General features: G+C 46.4%; 1 protein-coding gene across 1 annotated transcript in view; it reads left to right on the forward strand.

Moving 5' to 3' along the window:
* Positions 1 to 6573: 6573 nt before the first annotated feature.
* The window catches only part of slc6a11b (solute carrier family 6 member 11b), a gene marked incomplete at both ends in the record, with an annotated part of 40624 nt that continues 26839 nt past the window's right edge, over positions 6574 to 20358 (forward strand). Inside the window, 4 exons of the mRNA XM_084315959.1 lie at positions 6574 to 6790; positions 10498 to 10632; positions 15054 to 15189; positions 17350 to 17436. Of these exons, the coding sequence (XP_084172085.1) occupies positions 6574 to 6790; positions 10498 to 10632; positions 15054 to 15189; positions 17350 to 17436 (575 nt within the window). The remainder of the gene's footprint in view (positions 6791 to 10497; positions 10633 to 15053; positions 15190 to 17349; positions 17437 to 20358) is intronic.

Genomic DNA, 20358 nt, shown 5'->3' on the forward strand with positions numbered 1-20358 from the left:
GGTATCTCTCCCCCCACTATCTCTCTCTTGTAGGTATCTCTCCCATGCTCTCTCTCTTGTAGGTATCTCCCCCACGCTCTCTCTCTCTTGTAGGTATCTCTCCCCCACTCTCTCTCTCTTGTAGGTATCTCTCCCCCCACTCTCTCTCTTGTAGGTATCTCTCCCCCACTCTCTCTCTTGTAGTATCTCTCCCCACTCTCTCTCTCTTGTAGGTATCTCTCCCCCACTCTCTCTCTCTTGTAGGTATCTCTCCCCACTCTCTCTCTCTCTTGTAGGTATCTCTCCCCACTCTCTCTCTCTTGTAGGTATCTCTCCCCCACTCTCTCTCTCTTGTAGGTATCCTCTCCCCCACTCTCTCTCTCTTGTAGGTATCTCTCCCCACTCTCTCTCTCTCTTGTAGGTATCTCTCCCCCACTCTCTCTCTCTTGTAGGTATCTCTCCCCACTCTCTCTCTCTTGTAGGTATCTCTCCCCCACTCTCTCTCTCTTGTAGGTATCTCTCCCCCCACTATCTCTCTCTTGTAGGTATCTCTCCCCCACTCTCTCTCTCTCTCTTGTAGGTATATCTCCCCCACTCTCTCTCTCTTGTAGGTATCTCTCCCACTCTCTCTCTCTCTTGTAGTATATCTCCCCCCCCTCTCTCTCTCTCTCTCTCTCTCTCTCTCTCTCTCTCTCTCTCTCTCTCTCTCTCTCTCTCTCTCTCTTGTATGTATCTCTCCCCCTCTCTCTCTCTTGTAGGTATCTCTCCCCCCACTCTCTCTCTTGTAGGTATCTCTCCCCCACTCTCTCTCTCTCTTGTAGGTATCTATCCCCCCTCTCTCTCTCTTGTAGGTATCTCCCCCCACTATCTCTCTTGTAGGTATCTCTCCCCCACTCTCTCTCTTGTAGGTATCTCTCCCCCACTCTCTCTCTCTCTTGTAGGTATCTCTCCCCCACTCTCTCTCTCTTGTAGGTATCTCTCCTCCACTCTCTCTCTCTTGTAGGTATCTCCCACACTCTCTCTCTCTCTCTTGTAGGTATCTCTCCCCCTCTCTCTCTCTTGTAGGTATATCTCCCCCCACTCTCTCTCTCTCTTGTAGGTATCTCTCCCCCCACTCTCTCTCTTGTAGGTATCTCTCCCCCCACTCCTGGGGGACAAAGGGTGGGTGAGTTTGGTATTCTGAAGGCAGGCCGAGTCCCCTGAGACCCAGGGTTTGACAAAGGGAACAAGGCCAGTGACATCGATTCATAAATCAAACGGGGGGCTGCTGCCTCTTTGAAGATTAACACTTGACTCCCCGCACGAGCCCCTTGCCCACAGCCGCGAGTTAAAACAAGCGCTCCTTTACCCTTTTCAAATGTGTGGCCCGAGGGGGGATTTTACCTCGGCGTTTGCCAGGTTCTGAAACATTGGTTTTGTTTAATCTTCTACACAGTATGAGCTAAACATGTCCAGCCATGGACCTCTGTGAAAGAGATCTCCTCATCATCGATGTGATGATAATTAACGCTTTTCGTTACAATGTTACAAAAACACCTGTCAGTGTCAGCTTGGAGACGATTGGACGCTGACACATCATCACACCTAATGCCATTGGCCGCCGTTATAGTTCATCATGTGCCAAAATCTACACGCCGTGCTGATTGGTTGCTTGCCAAGCTCATTTGACAAGCTGGATCTCGCGGGAGAAAATGGCACGTGAATTTCAGGCTTATTTTAAGACAGGTTTTTGAGAAAAATAAACATCCTTAAATATCCAGGATGTATAGTATAGCCTTAAATAACATCCTTAGATAGTCAGGGTTTTATATAGTGCCCCAAATCCAAATGAGTCATTATCTCCCTCTCTCTCTCTCTCTCTCTCTCTCTCTCTCTCTCTCTCTCTCTCTCTCTCTCTCTCCCTCTCTCTCCCTCTCTCTCTCTCTCTCTCTCTCTCTCTCTCTCTCTCTCTCTCTCTCTCTCTCTCTCTCTCTCTCTCTCTCTCTCTCTCTCTCTCTCTCTCTCTCTCTCTCTCTCTCTCTCTCAATTAAATTCAATTCAAATAGGCTTTATTGGCATGAAATATTAACATACTTATTGCCAAAGCAAGTTCAACATCTCTCTCTCTCTCTCTCTCTCTCTCTCTCTCTCTCTCTCTCTCTCTCTCTCTCTCTCTCTCTCTCTCTCTCTCTCTCTCTCTCTAACTCTCTCTCTAACTCTAACTCCAGCTCGCCCCTGCACGTTAGGGCATGCATTGAGGATATATAATAGGCTATATAAGTAGTACTATATTATAGACCTGTCATCTTCATCAACCCCCGGTCGGTCCCGGTGTCAGTGTCCGCTCTCTGGGTCTGGTCCTCTGGTCCTCTGGTCCTCTGGTCCTCTGGATGCAGGGATGCTGGCGCGCCGCGGCAGTAACACGTGGCTCCGATCCAACTGAGAGAGGCGCGCAGAGAGGAGAGAGAAGGAGCGCGCTGAGGGGACGCGGCTATAGTCGCGCCTCATATCCATCGCCCGATGGGTACAAGATAACACCGCTCTCTCTCTCTCTCTACCTCTGGGGACCTGCCTTTATATAGTCAAGAGACACTTAACAAAGTCACTCAATTCGGATCGAGAATCTCCCCTTGTCCCTCTCTCTCTCCCTCTCTCTCTCTCTCTCTCTCTCTCTCTCTCTCTCTCTCTCTCTCCTCCCTCTCTCTCCCTCTCCTCTCTCCTCTCTCTTGTCTTCTTCGCCCCGCGGGCTTTAAGCGTCTCTTGTCTTGTAGAGACAATTGTTGGTGGCGCGCATCAGACATCGACCAAAGGAGGTCCAGTGCCGTTCCTGTATAGATCGGTGAGTAGACATTTATGATGAATTGAAAATGGGGGACCCTGGTGTAAACAAGACGAAAGTCTTTCTCTGGTCTGCATCCCCTTAACCATTGTGTGTATTGAGCCGTATACTGTACCCATTCTGCAATCTGTTAATAAAGTTTTCAATCAATCGATAGACACTACAGCCGGTACAGTTATCCTATTATACACAGGCTCTCTCTCCAGTCTCCACTTTTACATTTAGTCATTTACAGTAGCTGTTGACGCTTTTATCCCAAAGAGATTTACTACAAGTTCTGTATACGACAGGTCAGCAGGAAGGCTATATACGACTCTATCAGCTGAGTGACAATGTTCATCAAACAGTGGTTGTGAAACTCGAATGCTGCTGCAGTGTTGAGCTCTCTGATGATGATGATGATGATGATGATGATGATGATGATGATGATGTGTTATGATTATGACAGACAGGTGGCGTGTGCATAACTTACTGTGAGGTTCGGATCGAACAAGCGGATGATATAGTTGCCCATAGTCCTCAATGGTATGGCTATTTAGTTTGGCACGTGATCAACAAGAAGTCATGTAAAATACTGCATGTATATAATGTCCTTATTTTAAGGCTTGCTGTTATTACATCTCTCCTCTTACTGATTTTTCCTATTCTATTCTATTCTATGAATTGCCTTTAGTCTATTCTATTTTGGTATTCCACCATTTATTCTGATATTCTTATATTCTATCCCCTTTTGTTTTCATGTATTTATTTTTTATTTCTTGAACTCTCTGTTAGCTATATATTCTATTTACGTTTACATTTAGTCATTTAGCTGAACGCTTTTATCCAAAGCGACTTACAAGTTCTGTACGACAGGTCATCAGGAAGGGCACAACTCTATCAGCTGAGTAACAATGTTCATCATCAAAGTGTTGAGTGCTACAGTGTAGGTTAGTTTATTAGGACAAGTGCATGACAGTAAGGTTAGTCAGGGTTAGACTTTTTAATTGAAATTTTTTATTTCAGAAAGTGGTTTGAAGAAGTGCATCTTTAGTCAACGGCGAACGATTGGACTGTCTATTCCATAATATTGTAATCTATTCTATTCAGTTGTATTCTATTCTGTTCTGTTCTGTTCTTATTCTATTCTATTCGCTTGCAGTGTATAGTTAACAGAACAGAACAGACTGGGGTCAGTTAGCAGTGGACTGAGCTGTGGTCAGTTATAGACTGGGATTGGAGAGTAATGAACGTGATTGGATTACAGTAAACTGATTAAAAAAACAAGTTACTGTCAAACCATAGTAACCGCATTGTGGGCACTTTTGAAGAAAATAGGTGATTAACTCTTTGTTGGATTATAGCCAGGGTTGGGTAGTAGCGGATTACATGTAATTACATTACAGTAATTTAATTACAGATTACAGGTACTTTGGAAAAACTATTGTTGATTGCTTGTGGTATTTCTCCGTTTGAAAGGGGAAAATACATTGTGATGGTGAGATTAAGACAGTATGATGATGAGATTAAGACATTGTGATGGTGAGATTAAGACATTGTGATGGTGAGATTAAAACATGATTATGGTGAGATTAAGACATTGTGATGTTGAGATTAAGACATAGTGATGTTGAGATTAAGACATTGTGATGGTGAGATTAAGACATAGTGATGTTGAGATTAAGACATAGTGATGTTGAGATTAAGACATTGTGATGGTGAGATTAAAAACACAAACGTCATTACACACTTAAAAAAAGAAACCTTCTCTCCTGTGTCTCCTCTACTCTGTCTCCCTCTCAGCCTTCCTCTCAATAAAGAACCTTCTCTCCTGTGTCTCCTCTACTCTGTCTCCCTCTCAGCCTTCCTACTGTCTCAATAAAGAACCTTCTCTCCTGTGTCTCCTCTACTCTGTCTCCCTCTCAGCCTTCCTCTCAATAAAGAACCTTCTCTCCTGTGTCTCCTCTACTCTGTCTCCCTCTCAGCCTTCCTACTGTCTCAATAAAGAACCTTCTCTCCTGTGTCTCCTCTACTCTGTCTCCCTCTCAGCCTTCCTACTGTCTCAATAAAGACCCTTCTCTCCTGTCTCCTCTACTCTGTCTCCCTCTCAGCCTTCCTACTGTCTCAATAAAGAACCTTCTCTCCTGTGTCTCCTCTACTCTGTCTCCCTCTCAGCCTTCCTACTGTCTCAATAAAGAACCTTCTCTCCTGTGTCTCCTCTACTCTGTCTCCCTCTCAGCCTTCCTACTGTCTCAATAAAGAACCTTCTCTCCTGTCTCTCCTCTACTCTGTCTCCCTCTCAGCCTTCCTACTGTCTCAATAAAGAACCTTCTCTCCTGTGTCTCCTCTACTCTGTCTCCCTCTCAGCCTTCCTACTGTCTCAATAAAGAACCTTCTCTCCTGTGTCTCCTCTACTCTGTCTCCCTCTCAGCCTTCCTACTGTCTCAATAAAGAACCTTCTCTCCTGTGTCTCCTCTACTCTGTCTCCCTCTCAGCCTTCCTACTGTCTCAATAAAGAACCTTCTCTCCTGTGTCTCCTCTACTCTGTCTCCCTCTCAGCCTTCCTACTGTCTCAATAAAGAACCTTCTCTCCTGTGTCTCCTCTACTCTGTCTCCCTCTCAGCCTTCCTACTGTCTCAATAAAGAACCTTCTCTCCTGTGTCTCCCCTACTCTGTCTCCCTCTCAGCCTTCCTACTGTCTCAATAAAGAACCTTCTCTCCTGTGTCTCCTCTACTCTGTCTCCCTCTCTACCTTCCTACTGTCTCAATAAAGAACCAAGAACCTTCTCTCCTGTGTCTCCTCTACTCTGTCTCCCTCTCAGCCTTCCTACTGTCTCAATAAAGAACCTTCTCTCCTGTGTCTCCTCTACTCTGTCTCCCTCTCAGCCTTCCTACTGTCTCAATAAAGAACCTTCTCTCATGTGTCTCCTCTACTCTGTCTCCCTCTCAGCCTTCCTACTGTCTCAATAAAGAACCTTCTCTCCTGTGTCTCCTCTACTCTGTCTCCCTCTCAGCCTTCCTACTGTCTCAATAAAGAACCTTATCTCCTGTGTCTCCTCTACTCTGTCTCCCTCTCAGCCTTCCTACTGTCTCAATAAAGAACCTTCTCTCCTGTGTCTCCTCTACTCTGTCTCCCTCTCAGCCTTCCTACTGTCTCAATAAAGAACCTTCTCTCCTGTGTCTCCTCTACTCTGTCTCCCTCTCAGCCTTCCTACTGTCTCAATAAAGAACCTTCTCTCCTGTGTCTCCTCTACTCTGTCTCCCTCTCAGCCTTCCTACTGTCTCAATAAAGAACCTTCTCTCCTGTGTCTCCTCTACTCTGTCTCCCTCTCAGCCTTCCTACTGTCTCAATAAAGAACCTTCTCTCCTGTGTCTCCTCTACCCTGTCTCCCTCTCAGCCTTCCTACTGTCTCAATAAAGAACATTCTCTCCTGTGTCTCCTCTACTCTGTCTCCCTCTCAGCCTTCCTACTGTCTCAATAAAGAACCTTCTCTCCTGTGTCTCCTCTACTCTGTCTCCCTCTCAGCCTTCCTACTGTCTCAATAAAGAACCTTCTCTCCTGTGTCTCCTCTACTCTGTCTCCCTCTCAGCCTTCCTACTGTCTCAATAAAGAACCTTCTCTCCTGTGTCTCCTCTACCCTGTCTCCCTCTCAGCCGCTGAGATGACTGGACCGGCCACTATCTTTAAATCAAAGAACCCAGGTCTGATTACGAGGTCACACGTCCTCACGGCTCTTTGACCGATGTGTCCTATTGTGTCCACGTCTCTCTCAGCAGCAGCAGGCTGTTTGTGCGCCATGACAGCCGACGAGAAGAGCGTGGTGGCCGCCGCGAACGGTAAGCCGGAGGAGGGCCCCGACGCGGAGGGGGGGGGGTCCACCGGCACGCTGACCAAGCAGCACGAGAGGGGCCACTGGAACAACAAGGTGGAGTTCTTCCTCTCCATGGCCGGAGAGATCATCGGCCTGGGCAACGTGTGGCGATTTCCCTACCTCTGCTACAAGAACGGAGGAGGTGAGACACCAATCCAATCAAATCTCATTTTATTTTATCCACTTTTTCTCCCATTTTTCTATATTTTCTCCCATCCCAATTTCGTATCATCCAATGGACCTGTCTCAAACCCTGCCCTCTTTTCTTGATCCTCCAATCACAACTGTCGCTTACCTCGGACAAACTTGGTTTGTCCGAGGTAAGCGACAGTTGTGATTGGAGGATCAAGAAAAGAGGGCAGGGTTTGAGACAGGTCCATTCAACCCTCCCCTGTCACGAACGCTGTTTCTTTGCCTCCCACAAGCCGGCTGCAATGTGGACTAAGTCATACATAGCACAAGTCCCCTCCGGTACTTGAGGTAACAGCAGTCGCATCTTTTCACCTGCGCAGCTCGATCTCTCAGTGGCGAGGAGTAACGCGTGGGAGGCTCACGCTGCCCCCGACACTTCCTGGTTCTACTGCGCAGGCGCACCAACCGACCTGTAGGAGAGAGTCGCTGTCCACAACACCCGATCCCCACCCATCAGTTTCCCACCCCCTAATATGGCCAATGTGTATTAGTATGAAGGACCAGCTAAACTGAAAGCAATGTGGAGCGCTGGGCTCGAACAGGCGAGCCCAGCGTCTCCGCATTCGTGGCGAGCGCCTTGCCCACTACGCCACGTAGCCTTCCATCTAATTTTATTTGTAAAAACAAGAACACCATAGTCCAAGTCCAAACAATTTTAAATAAATGCAAAATAAATGCGAACACTCCCAGACGTGACCCCACGCGACGGTAAGGAAAAACTCACTAAAAACCTAGCAATAGGAAAAAATGCACCACAGGCAATGTGGAGGAGAGACACCTTAGAAGGGCCGTTCAAGGGGGGGGATCTCCCTTCTTAGATGTCGGTGACAGTAGTGTCGCAGTGAAACAGGCGAACAGTTGGTAGGCATGCACTCGTGTGTGTCGTGAAACACAGATGAGTGCATGCGATGGCAACTGAACATTTTGAAAGATTGAAGATGGAGCTGATAGCGGATCTATCTTTTAGTTTAAAGGAACTAAATTAGCTCACTGTCCTCTCCAGAGAGAGAGACTAGAAGATAGATACCAGTCTCCTCTCTCTGTGCTATCTGGCTGCACGTTAGCCTAGCTTAGCACAATGAATGGAAGCGGACAGTGCCGGTTAGCCTAGGCATTGTCCAACTAACACCTCTCCCCCGAAGGCTAACCGGTCATGTCCACTTCTATTCATTGTGCTAAGCTAGGCTAACGTGCAGCCAGATAGCTTTCCACTGAACACACAGAGAGGAGACTGGTCTCTATCTTCTTGTCTCTCTCTCTGGAGAAGACTGTGAGCTAATTTCCCAAAATGATGGCGTGTTCCTTTAAGCTGCGTCGTAATACTGGAGGAGGTGAGACAGGTGACAGGGAGGAGAGGAGGTGAGACAGGTGACAGGGAGGAGAGGAGGTGAGACAGGTTACAGGGAGGAGGAGAGGGGGTGAGACAGGTCGACCAGTACTCATCACGTCACTGACTCAGTATTGAGAGACTAAGCGCTGTGCTCTATCCTTTTTTTTTTTTTTTTGTCTTTTATCATTTACTCCCATCCCCCCCCATTTCGTCCTAATGCCAATTCCCTTCCTGGTCTTTGCGCTGCCCTACCGTCGTGGGTCTGGGCTGGGGGTGTAGACTACCACCACGTGCCTCCTCCTCCGATACATGTGGAGACGCCAGCTGCTTCTTTTTCGCCCGACAGCGAGGACTTTCACTGGGAGAGCGTGCGACACACGCAGAGGTCCCCCTCCCTGCCTGCCGATCTGTAGCTGTCCCAGCGGCCAGCGCTCGTACGTACCCCGCCACCGGTGTAACCCACCCCGCGGACACTGACGATCGTGTTCGTATAGAGCAGGGGTCTCAAACTCAATTTACCTGGGGGCCGCTGCCGCTGGAGGCAGAGTCTGGGTGAGGCTGGGCCGCATCAAATATTCCACACAAAAAGGGTTTCAAGTATTTTTTTTTTTAATTTTTTTTTATGGAAATGTATGGTTGAAACATGCAAACGTTCAAACGCACACAGACTAATAAGCATTGGAGGTTTTTAACCAGGGCCGGACTGGGGAAATCATTCAGGCCAGGAAATATAGTGCAAAATATAGCCCCAGTCAGGCCACTTTTTAAGCAGGGGGTCTGGGGGTCCCCCACCAGGAGATTTTGTGTTACAAAGACTTCATTTCCTGCATTCTGGTGCAGGAATTGTTTTATTTGTACCCTTTAAATGCCAGTGTTTGTGATGACATGACTGCAAATTTCTTTTTTTTGGAAATCATCTGGGGGGGGGGCTGCAAAATATCATCCAGCGGGCCGCAATTGGCCCGCGGGCCGCGAGTTTGAGACCCCTGAGGGACGACTGACCGAGATATACCACTGCCGCGGAATCCACCCCGGATCTCTGCGGTGGTAGGCGAGTGCTTGAAACCCTCTGCGCTGCCTCCTTAACTGAAGTCTCACCATGTGTTGTAATCTAGTGTCATCTGACGTGTGTCCCAGCAGGGGTGTAAAGTACGCGAGTAATTGTACTTCGTTACAATACTTAAGTACTGTTTTTGGGGCGATTTGTACTTTACTCGAGTATTATTAGGTTTGTATACTTTGTACTTTTACTCCATTACATTTCAGAGGGGGAAAAAAAACATACTTTTTACTCCTTACATTTAAAATGCAGGCCTACAAAGTACAAAGTACAAATCTCGCAGGTCCAACCATTTTAATTAGTATATTTGTTTCTCTGGCCGAACTAACGTTAACGTTATTGATCCTGCGGCCGCGCTTTATTTAAAAACAGCCAATCAAATCCCCATCAATGGAAAATGTACCCGCCCATACCCATGCCGATTGGTCCTGGTGCAAGACTAGAAAGCGGGGATCTTTGATTAAACACCTGCTATCAGAAGAATAGACAGTCAGAAAAAATTTACTTTTTAGTACTTAAGACATTTAAAAGTAGAAACTTTTTAACCGGAGTCAGCATTGCCTCTGGCTTGGGCTGATCGCTATACTAACCCGTTTGGCTGAGTTAGGGGGAGGGCAAGTCATGGGTGGGAATCTGGTGTTGTGGACAGCGACGCCTACAGGTCAGGTCTGGGCGCCTGCTCAGCGAAAGGCAGGACTTGATGAAGGCAGCGTGACCTCCCACGTGTTACACTTCACCAATGAGAGTCCTCCCTGCCAGGTGAAAAGAGAGCCACTGGCTGTCGCCGCGCGTGTCGGAGGAAGCGTGCGGATGACTTCAGTGTTCCCTTGTACCGACCAGTAGGGGGAACATGCGCACAACAACCAGGTAGGGGAGGGGGGGAATTGGCACAACGACTAAATTGGGACGGGGAGAAAACAGAGAAAAATCGGAGAAAGAGAGGATTAAAAAAAAAAGTGTTTGCTCAATTATTTTTCTTTTCAGGCCTATGACGAGGTGGGTTGTGGGGATTATTATTATAATTTTTTGTCAACGGTGGTTGGTGCAGGGGTTTGGGGGTAGGATTTTTTATTTTAAATGAGGCAAGGGGCAAGCTAATGCTTGTAGTTGGCAAATAATTTAAATTATGTTTTATGTGCATTGTATTAAAAAAGAATAGAAAAAAAAATAGTTTTTAGCCAGATACTCTGACTTTGACTTGAGAACGATTTTGAGACGGTACATAAGTATAATTTCTGGGTACTTTTTCTTACACCCCTGGTCCCAGGTGCGTTCTTCATCCCGTACGTCATCTTCTTCATCTGCTGCGGCATCCCCGTCTTCTTCCTGGAGACGGCCCTGGGGCAGTTCACCAGCGAGGGGGGCATCACCTGCTGGAGGAAGGTCTGCCCGCTGTTCGAAGGTAAGGACCAAGTCCTCTAGCGCAGGGGTTCCCAAACTTTTCAGGCCGCGACCCCCAAATAACAGTGTCAGAGAGCCGCGACCCCCACTATTATAGGGGGTAAAAAAATATATATATATATATATAATTATTTCTTTTATTTCTTTTTTATTTTTATAAATGGAAATGTATGGTTGAAACATGCAAACGTTCAAACACACACACACTAATAAGCATTGGAGGCTTTTAACCAGGGCCGGACTGGGGAAATCATTCAGGCCAGGAAATATAGTGCAAAATATAGCCCCAGTCAGGCCACTTTTTAAGCAGGGGGTCTGGGGGTGCAAGCATCTTTTTATTTGTACCCTTTAAATGCCAGTGTTTGTGATGGCATCACAGATTATTGTTAAAAAACAGGCTAGCATATGTATGATTAGCAACAACACTGATTTTGATGGATTTTCAGTTTTTTTGTAATGTCAGATTGAAAAAAATACAATATTTTATTCAACTTCAGCCCTGATCATAACACCACATATTCATTTTATAATTCTAACCCTTTAAATGCCAGTGTGTGTGTGATGGCATATATTTGCAATATATCAAATGCAAAGTAGATTTTTCTGGGGGGGATTATTACAAGCTAGAATGTGTCAATGATTAGCAACAACAGTTTTTTGTAAGGGTCCCGCCTCCACCAATCACATGCGGCTCCCTTTGTGTGTGTGTGTGAGAGCAAGAGAGAGAGATAGTTCTCCAACTTCTGTGAGTTGCAGTGATCTCCTGGTTGTTCCCCACCTAGGTTATCTAACTATTGCACTGCTGCAACTAGAAACACTGGCCTGGCCTGCTTCTAAGTTCAGTGGCTTGACTGCATAAAAAAAAAAAAAAAATTGGATTTTCTTTTTTTTACCCCCCCCCCCCCCTGCTCTAGCGCAGTGGTTCTCAAGCTACGGGTCACAACCCAAATTGGGGTCACGGGTAGGTGACAGTGACAGCGAATCGGCAAGTAAAAAAATTTAATAGATGTTTTATAATTTTTTTTGTTCTGGCAACATATTTTGGCTAAATATGCCTCGTTTTTGGTCAAGAGACCAACTCCAGTTGTAATGACCAGTACCTTGGTCAAGAGACCAACTCCAGTTGTAATGACCAGTACCTTGGTCAAGAGACCAACTCCAGTTGTGATGCCAGTACCTTGGTCAAGGGACCAACTCCAGTTGTAATAACCAGTACCTTGGTCAAGAGACCAACTCCAGTTGTAATGACCAGTACCTTGGTCAAGGCACCAACTCCAGTTGTAATAACCAGTACCTTGGTCAAGAGACAAACTCCAGTTGTAATGACCAGTACCTTGGTCAAGAGACAAACTCCAGTTGTAATGCCCAGTACCTTGGTCAAGAGACCAACTCCAGTTGTAATGACCAGTACCTTGGTCAAGAGACCAACTCCAGTTGTAATGACCAGTACCTTGGTCAAGAGACCAACTCCAGTTGTAATGACCAGTACCTTGGTCAAGAGACCAACTCCAGTTGTAATACCAGTACCTTGGTCAAGAGACCAACTCCAGTTGTAATGACCAGTACCTTGGTCAAGAGACCAACTCCAGTTGTAATGCCAGTACCTTGGTCAAGAGACTAACTCCAGTTGTAATGCCAGCACCTTGGTCAAGAGACCAACTCCAGTTGTAATGACCAGTACCTTGGTCAAGAGACCAACTCCAGTTGCGATGCCAGTACCTTGGTCAAGAGACCAACTCCAGTTGTAATGACCAGTACCTTGGTCAAGGGACCAACTCCAGTTGTAATGTCAGTACCGTGGTCAAGGGACCAACTCCAGTTGTAATGACCAGTGCCTTGGTCAAGAGACCAACTCCAGTTGTAATGACCAGTACCTTGGTCAAGGGACCAACTCCAGTTGTAATGTCAGTACCGTGGTCAAGGGACCAACTCCAGTTGTAATGACCAGTACCTTGGTCAAGAGACCAACTCCAGTTGTGATGCCAGTACCTTGGTCAAGGGACCAACTCCAGTTGTAATGCCAGTACCTTGGTCAAGGGACCAACTCCAGTTGTAATGCCAGTACCTTGGTCAAGAGACCAACTCCAGTTGTAATGACCAGTACCTTGGTCAAGAGACCAACTCCAGTTGTAATGACCAGTACCTTGGTCAAGAGACCAACTCCAGTTGTAATGACCAGTACCTTGGTCAAGAGACCAACTCCAGTTGTGATGCCAGTACCTTGGTCAAGGGACCAACTCCAGTTGTAATGACCAGTACCTTGGTCAAGAGACCAACTCCAGTTGTAATACCAGTACCTTGGTCAAGAGACCAACTCCAGTTGTAATACCAGTACCTTGGTCAAGAGACCAACTCCAGTTGTAATACCAGTACCTTGGTCAAGAGACCAACTCCAGTTGTAATGACCAGTACCTTGGTCAAGGGACCAACTCCAGTTGTAATACCAGTACCTTGGTCAAGAGACCAACTCCAGTTGTGATGCCAGTACCTTGGTCAAGGGACCAACTCCAGTTGTAATGACCAGTACATTGGTCAAGGGACCAACTCCAGTTGTAATGACCAGTACCTTGGTCAAGAGACCAACTCCAGTTGTAATGACCAGTACCTTGGTCAAGAGACCAACTCCAGTTGTAATGTCAGTACCTTGGTCAAGAGACCAACTCCAGTTGTAATGACCAGTACCTTGGTCAAGAGACCAACTCCAGTTGTAATGACCAGTACCTTGGTCAAGAGACCAACTCCAGTTGTAATGACCAGTACCTTGGTCAAGAGACCAACTCCAGTTGTAATGTCAGTACCTTGGTCAAGAGACCAACTCCAGTTGTAATGACCAGTACCTTGGTCAAGAGACCAACTCCAGTTGTAATGCCAGTACCTTGGTCAAGAGACCAACTCCAGTTGTAATACCAGTACCTTGGTCAAGAGACCAACTCCAGTTGTAATGCCAGTACCTTGGTCAAGAGACCAACTCCAGTTGTAATGCCAGTACCTTGGTCAAGAGACCAACTCCAGTTGTAATGACCAGTACCTTGGTCAAGAGACCAACCCCAGTTATAATGACCAGTACCTTGGTCAAGGGACCAACTCCAGTTGTAATGCCAGTACCTTGGTCAAGAGACCAACTCCAGTTGTAATACCAGTACATTGGTCAAGAGACCAACTCCAGTTGTAATGACCAGTACCTTGGTCAAGAGACCAACTCCAGTTATAATGACCAGTACCTTGGTCAAGGGACCAACTCCAGCTGTAATGACCAGTACCTTGGTCAAGAGACCAACTCCAGTTGTAATGACCAGTACCTTGGTCAAGAGACCAACTCCAGTTGTAATGCCAGTACCTTGGTCAAGAGACTAACTCCAGTTGTAATGACCAGTACCTTGGTCACCAGGGCAACGGCAGGATCTACCCAGCATGCATGTCTTTGATGTGTGAGGAAACCGGAGTACCCGGAGGAAACCCAGGCAAACTCCACGTATAAAGGCCCCCTGCTGGGGTTTGAACCCACGGCCTTCTTGCTGTGAGGCAACAGTGCTACCCACTGTGCCACTGTGCAATGCCCGGAGTGTCCTCGGTGGGCTTACTGCCCGGCCCGTTTAGGAGGCTACAGCGGGCACCTCGGTGAGAAATGTAGAGGTTTTGGCTGAATAATGGTTATTTCTTTCTTTACCATAGGACACTAAATCAATCTTCTGACCTGTATATCCAGAACAAAACAACATTGTTTGAGACTTGTCCTGCAATCTCACAATGTTGAGGACAGAGTCTGTGTTTTTACTCAGGTCTTAATTGTATGCTGTCCTCCTCCACACACGCTCCCTTGAGAAAATATAAGTAATTTTCTTCTCTTCTCTTCTCTTCTCTTCTCTTCTCTTCTCTTCTCTTCTCTTCTCTTCTCTTCTCTTCTCTTCTCTTCTCTTCTCTTCTCTTCTCTTCTCTTCTCTTCTCTTCTCTTCTCTTCTCTTCTCTTCTCTTCTCTTCTCTTCTCTTCTCTTCTCCTCTCCTCTCCTCTCCTCTCCTCTCCTCTCCTCTCCTCTCCTCTCCTCTCCTCTCTTCTCTTCTCTTCTCTTCTCTTCTCTTCCCTTCCCTTCCCTTCCCTTCCCTTCTCTTCTCTTCTCTTCTCTTCTCTTCTCTTCTCTTCTCTTCTCTTCTCTTCTCTTCTCTTCTCTTCTCTTCGCTTCTCTCCTCTTCTATTCTCTTCTCTGCTGCTCTACGCTACTCTGCTCTATTATATTCTGCTCTACTCTATTCTTCTCTACTGCATTCTATTATATTCCATTCTATTCTACACTTCTATTCTGCTCTATTCTACTCTATCGTATGCTCTTCTCTTCTATTCTGCTATATTCTATTTTTACTCTATTCTATAATTTTCGACTCTCTTCTCTTCCATCCTGTACTCTCCTGTAATGCCTCTGTTCCTAGGTATTGGGTATGCCACCCAGGTGATCGAGGCCCATCTAAACGTGTACTACGTGGTGATCCTGGCCTGGGCCATCTTCTACCTCTTCAACTGCTTCACCACGGAGCTGCCCTGGGCCTCCTGCGGCCACTACTGGAGGTACGAGTCGCGGGCAGCGTTGGTTGGTTGTCCAGACAGCTGGCAAATATCATCTGTTTCTCAAAGCAGAGCTTTAACTGTCTGCACTGTTTACCGGCAAGTGATCAGGTAGGATGTGTGTCCAGGCACATCACCAAACCCTCTTCTCTTCTCTTCTCTTCTCTTCTCTTCTCTTCTCTTCTCTTCTCTTCTCTTCTCTTCTCTTCTCTTCTCTTCTCTTCTCTTCTCTTCTCTTCTCTTCTCTTCTCTTCTCTTCTCTTCTCTCCTCTCCTCTCCTCTCCTCTCCTCTCCTCTCCTCTTCTCTTCTCTTCTCTTCTCTTCTCTTCTCTTCTCTTCTCTTCTCTTCTCTTCTCTTCTCTTCTCTTCTCTTCTCTTCTCTTCTCTTCTCTTCTCTTCTCTTCTCTTCTCTTCTCTTCTCTTCTCTTCTCTTCTCTTCTCTTCTCTTCTCTTCTCTTCTCTTCTCTTCTCTTCTCTTCCCTTCCCTTCCCTTCTTTCTCTACTCCTCTCCTCTCCTCTCCTCTCCTCTCCTCTCCTCTCCTCTCCTCTACTTTATTCTATTCGACTCTACTCTAATCTACTCTACTTTATTCTATTCTATTCTATTCTACTCTGCTCTGCTCTGCTCTGCTCTACTCTACTCTACTCTACTTTACTCTACTATATTCTACTCTACTCTACTTTATTCTACTATATTCTACTCTGCTCTGCTCTGCTCTACTCTAAACTACTCGACTCTACTCTACTTTACTCTACTATATTCTACTCTACTTTATTCTACTATATTCTACTCTACTCTACTCTACTCTACTTTATTCTACTATATTCTACTCTACTCTAAACTACTCTACTCTACTTTATTCTACTCTACTCTACTCTACTTTATTCTACTATATTCTACTCTACTCTAAACTACTCTACTCTACTTTATTCTACTCTGCTCTACTCTACTTTATTCTACTATATTCTACTCTACTCTACTTTACTCTACTCTACTTTATTCTACTCTGCTCTACTCTACTTTATTCTACTATATTCTACTCTACTATATTCTACTCTACTCTACTTTACTCTACTCTACTTTACTTTATTCTACTATATTCTACTCTACTCTACTTTATTCTACTATACTCTACTCTACTATACTCTACTCTACTCTACTCTACTCTACTCTACTCTGCTCTACTCTACTCTGCTCTACTCTACTCTACTCTACTCTGCTCTACTCTACTCTACTCTGCTCTACTCTACTTTACTTTATTCTACTATATTCTACTCTACTCTACTTTATTCTACTATACTCTACTCTACTATACTCTACTCTACTCTACTCTACTCTACTCTACTCTGCTCTACTCTGCTCTACTCTACTCTACTCTACTCTGCTCTACTCTGCTCTACTCTGCTCTGCTCTACTCTACTCTACTCTACTCTACTCTACTCTACACTGTCCTGCTCCACTCTAGGTTTGACTGACACATGCTAACAAGGCTGTTTTTCGGGTACTAACGAGCTAGCTTGGGGCAAAAGAAACGTCTTCCCTCTCTAAGTACAGGCGTAGGCTGTTTGGTCCGCCCCTGGTAATACATGTTTCTGTTTGGTCCGCCCCTGGTAATACATGTTTCTGTTTGGTCCGCCCCTGGTAATACATGTCTCTGTTTGGTCCGCCCCTGGTAATACATGTTTCTGTTTGGTCCGCCCCTGGTAATACATGTTTCTGTTTGGTCCGCCCCTGGTAATACATGTCTCTGTTTGGTCCGCCCCTGGTAATACATGTTTCTGTTTGGTCCGCCCCTGGTAATACATGTCTCTGTTTGGTCCGCCCCTGGTAATACATGTCTCTGTTTGGTCCGCCCCTGGTAATACATGTCTCTGTTTGGTCCGCCCCTGGTAATACATGTTTCTGTTTGGTCCGCCCCTGGTAATACATGTCTCTGTTTGGTCCGCCCCTGGTAATACATGTTTCTGTTTGGTCCGCCCCTGGTAATACATGTCTCTGTTTGGTCCGCCCCTGGTAATACATGTTTCTGTTTGGTCCGCCCCTGGTAATACATGTCTCTGTTTGGTCCGCCCCTGGTAATACATGTCTCTGTTTGGTCCGCCCCTGGTAATACATGTCTCTGTTTGGTCCGCCCCTGGTAATACATGTCTCTGTCTTCCCCACATAGATACCTGTGTTGATTTCCACGGAGAGAACAGCACCAACATCACCAGCACCAACGCCACCTCTCCAGTCATCGAGTTCTGGGAGTGAGTACATGGCTTTATATATTTATTTTTCTTGTAATAACTTTTTACATAATCCTCTCACAGCCATTTTAATGACCTAATTAATATTGATGAACATATTCAGACAATTATGGCACCAACGCCGCCAGGGGTTAGGGGTTCAATTCCCTGTGTAGCTCAGTGGGTAAGAGCAAGGCACCAACGCCGCCAGGGGTTAGGGGTTCAATTCCCTGTGTAGCTCAGTGGGTAAGAGCAAGGCACCAACGCCGCCAGGGGTTAGGGGTTCCATTCCCTGTGTAGCTCAGTGGGTAAGAGCAAGGCACCAACGCCGCCAGGGGTTAGGGGTTCCATTCCCTGTGTAGCTCAGTGGGTAAGAGCAAGGCACCAACGCTGCCAGGGTTAGCGGTTCCATTCCCGCCTACCACAAGGCTAAGGCACTTTGGACAAACGCGTCCAAGCGGCATAAAGAGCGGCAGCTACAGTAGGCCCCGCGGCACGTCGTCCCCTAGCTCTGACCTTTCACCCCGATAATTAGTCAGCCCTTTCCATAACTGCGTGTTGACAGGCCCGGGTTCAGGCCCTGGTCTGGCCAGCTGCCTCCCAGCTGGCGCTGTGCCGGTGGCAGCAGATGTGACCCGGTCAGCAGGGTTCTGCTCCGTGGGTTCTGCTCAGTGGGTTCTGCTCCGTGGGTTCTGCTCAGCGGGTTCTGCTCAGCGGTCCTCCCCCTCCTCCTGCTGCTGCCAGAGGCTGCGTTCACACTGACGGCTCAACTCTGACTTTTTCCCACTCATGTGAAGTGGATCCAATCTGTCCTAAATGTTCCTAAACTACCAGGGGTGTTAAAAATGTAACCCAGAAATTACTCAAGTAAAAGTCTAAAAGTTTCGACTTCTTTTAAAAGTGCTAAAAAGTTAAAGTAAAAACTTTTTTTCTGACCGTCTATTCTTTTGATAGCAGGTGTTTTTAATCAAAGATCCACGCGTTCCAGTCTTGCACCAGGACCAATCAACACGGGCGTGGGCGGGTTCATTTTCCATTGATGGGGATTTGATTGGCTGTTTTTAAATAAAGAGCGGCCTGCAGGATTAATAGCGTTAACGTTAGTTCGGCCAGAGAAACAAATATACTAATTAAAATGGTTGGACCTGCGAGATTTGTACTTTGTACTTTGTAGGTCTGCATTTTAAATGTAAGGAGTAGAAAGTATGTTTTTTTTTCTCTGAAATGTAATTGAGTAAAAGTACAAGTATACAAACCTAATAATACTCAAGTAAAGTACAAATCCCCCAAAACTGTACTTAAGTATTGTAACAAAGTACAAATACTCACGTACTTTACACCCCTGCTAACTACACAGGCACTGAGTTGACTTGTTACATGTTTTTGGCTGGGTGCCACTGGGTGTTGCTTCACTCTCTGGGATTTGTACTTAAGACTGAACCCAACAAAATTGAACAGGTGGAATCAGATTTCATGTTGTTTTTCTTGTTTGTTGAGACGGATCAAATCCGTCCTATAAGGATCACCATACCATGTCACATGACAGTGACATAAACACAGCTCATAGGCCACGGCTGTCGTTTAATGAGCAAAATGTTAACCCTTTCACTACCGCACTACATACGGTTAACCCTTTCACTACCACACTACAGAAGGTTATATTTCGTATGGCATCGCTCCCGCTCTGAGCCTTACGAGATACTCTATATCGCCTGTGATACCTAATGTATCTCCCACGAACAAAAACACATGCACCCCACCTGTATGGGGCCCCGCCCCTTATGGTGGCACCACCCATATAATCATGACTCTGGTCATGACACACCCTTCCTCTATTTTCGTCCCAGCGCACTGGATGCTTTGCACCATGCGAGCTAGCGGAATGTAAAAGATTAAGGAAGATTAATAATGTTGGAAGCTTACCGGAGGTTGCTGGCCCCTGGCATCTTCGACGCATGTTTTCGGCGACACGACGGGCCTGTGATGTTCCTCGTTTGATGACTGCACATCGAGGTTCAGCTGTACAAGGCTGGCTGTCGGGCCAGCTTGTACTCAGGTAGGCCCTGTGTCTTCAGGCATGGGTATTAGTGTTAGTAATGCTGGTTTGTGTTGTTAACACAACCTTGTTGTGTGTTGGCGCCAGGGGCAAGATGGTTTGGTGAACGTTCTCTGCAGGGAACGGTTTCCAAGCTGTCTTGGGCGTGCTGCTAAAACATCTAAAGCTATGCTAACATGCTATCGCTACTGCCGCATGCTATCACTACTGCTAATTGCTATGCTGTTTTAATGTCTCCGCCGTGAGATGTTGTCACTCTCCCGCCTCTTGCCCGGTTCATCAATGAAGGTCAGTCGGTAGCTGTTGTGGGGTTTTGAGTTCTATTTACCTTTTTCGGGTAAATGGGTTGACAACGGGGTAGGTCGTGGCTAGGTTCTAGCCAGGTATTACCTTGTGTTCCGGCGGGGTTTGTTGAACGGTGTTCCCATCTGGGTTGGCGTCGGGTAGTGGGGCTATGGGTCCAGCCGACATGGTAAACATGTTGCGTGTCTGTGCACGGGCAATTGTTGTCTTGGGTTCCACATTGCCTGGCGTTAGGCTGCAGTAGTATAAGGGCAGGGCCGCTTGGGAGAAATGTGAGGCCCTGTGCGTTTTTAGACGCGAGGCCCCCCATCTCCTGGGGCGGCCCTGTGTAGGGGGCTATTGTTTCATTTTGTCACTCTGCTATGAGAAGGTCTGTCTTGCTACAGCTTTCTCTCCTCTCAAACCATTCATACTGACGGTCAATCGGTATACTGGGGGAGTAGTGCGGGGGGGGGGCTTTGTTTACCTTTTTTGGTAAATGGGCTAAACTAGGGCTGGTGTTCTGTTGTGAATATTTTGAATGAAGACGGGTCTGGTCCGTCTCCCCTTAAACTTTGTGTGTATGGGTTTGCTCATTCTACAGT

The sequence above is a fragment of the Notolepis coatsorum genome (genome assembly GCF_963971535.1).
Source record: "Notolepis coatsorum genome assembly, chromosome: 6".
Lineage (NCBI taxonomy): Eukaryota > Metazoa > Chordata > Actinopteri > Aulopiformes > Paralepididae > Notolepis > Notolepis coatsorum.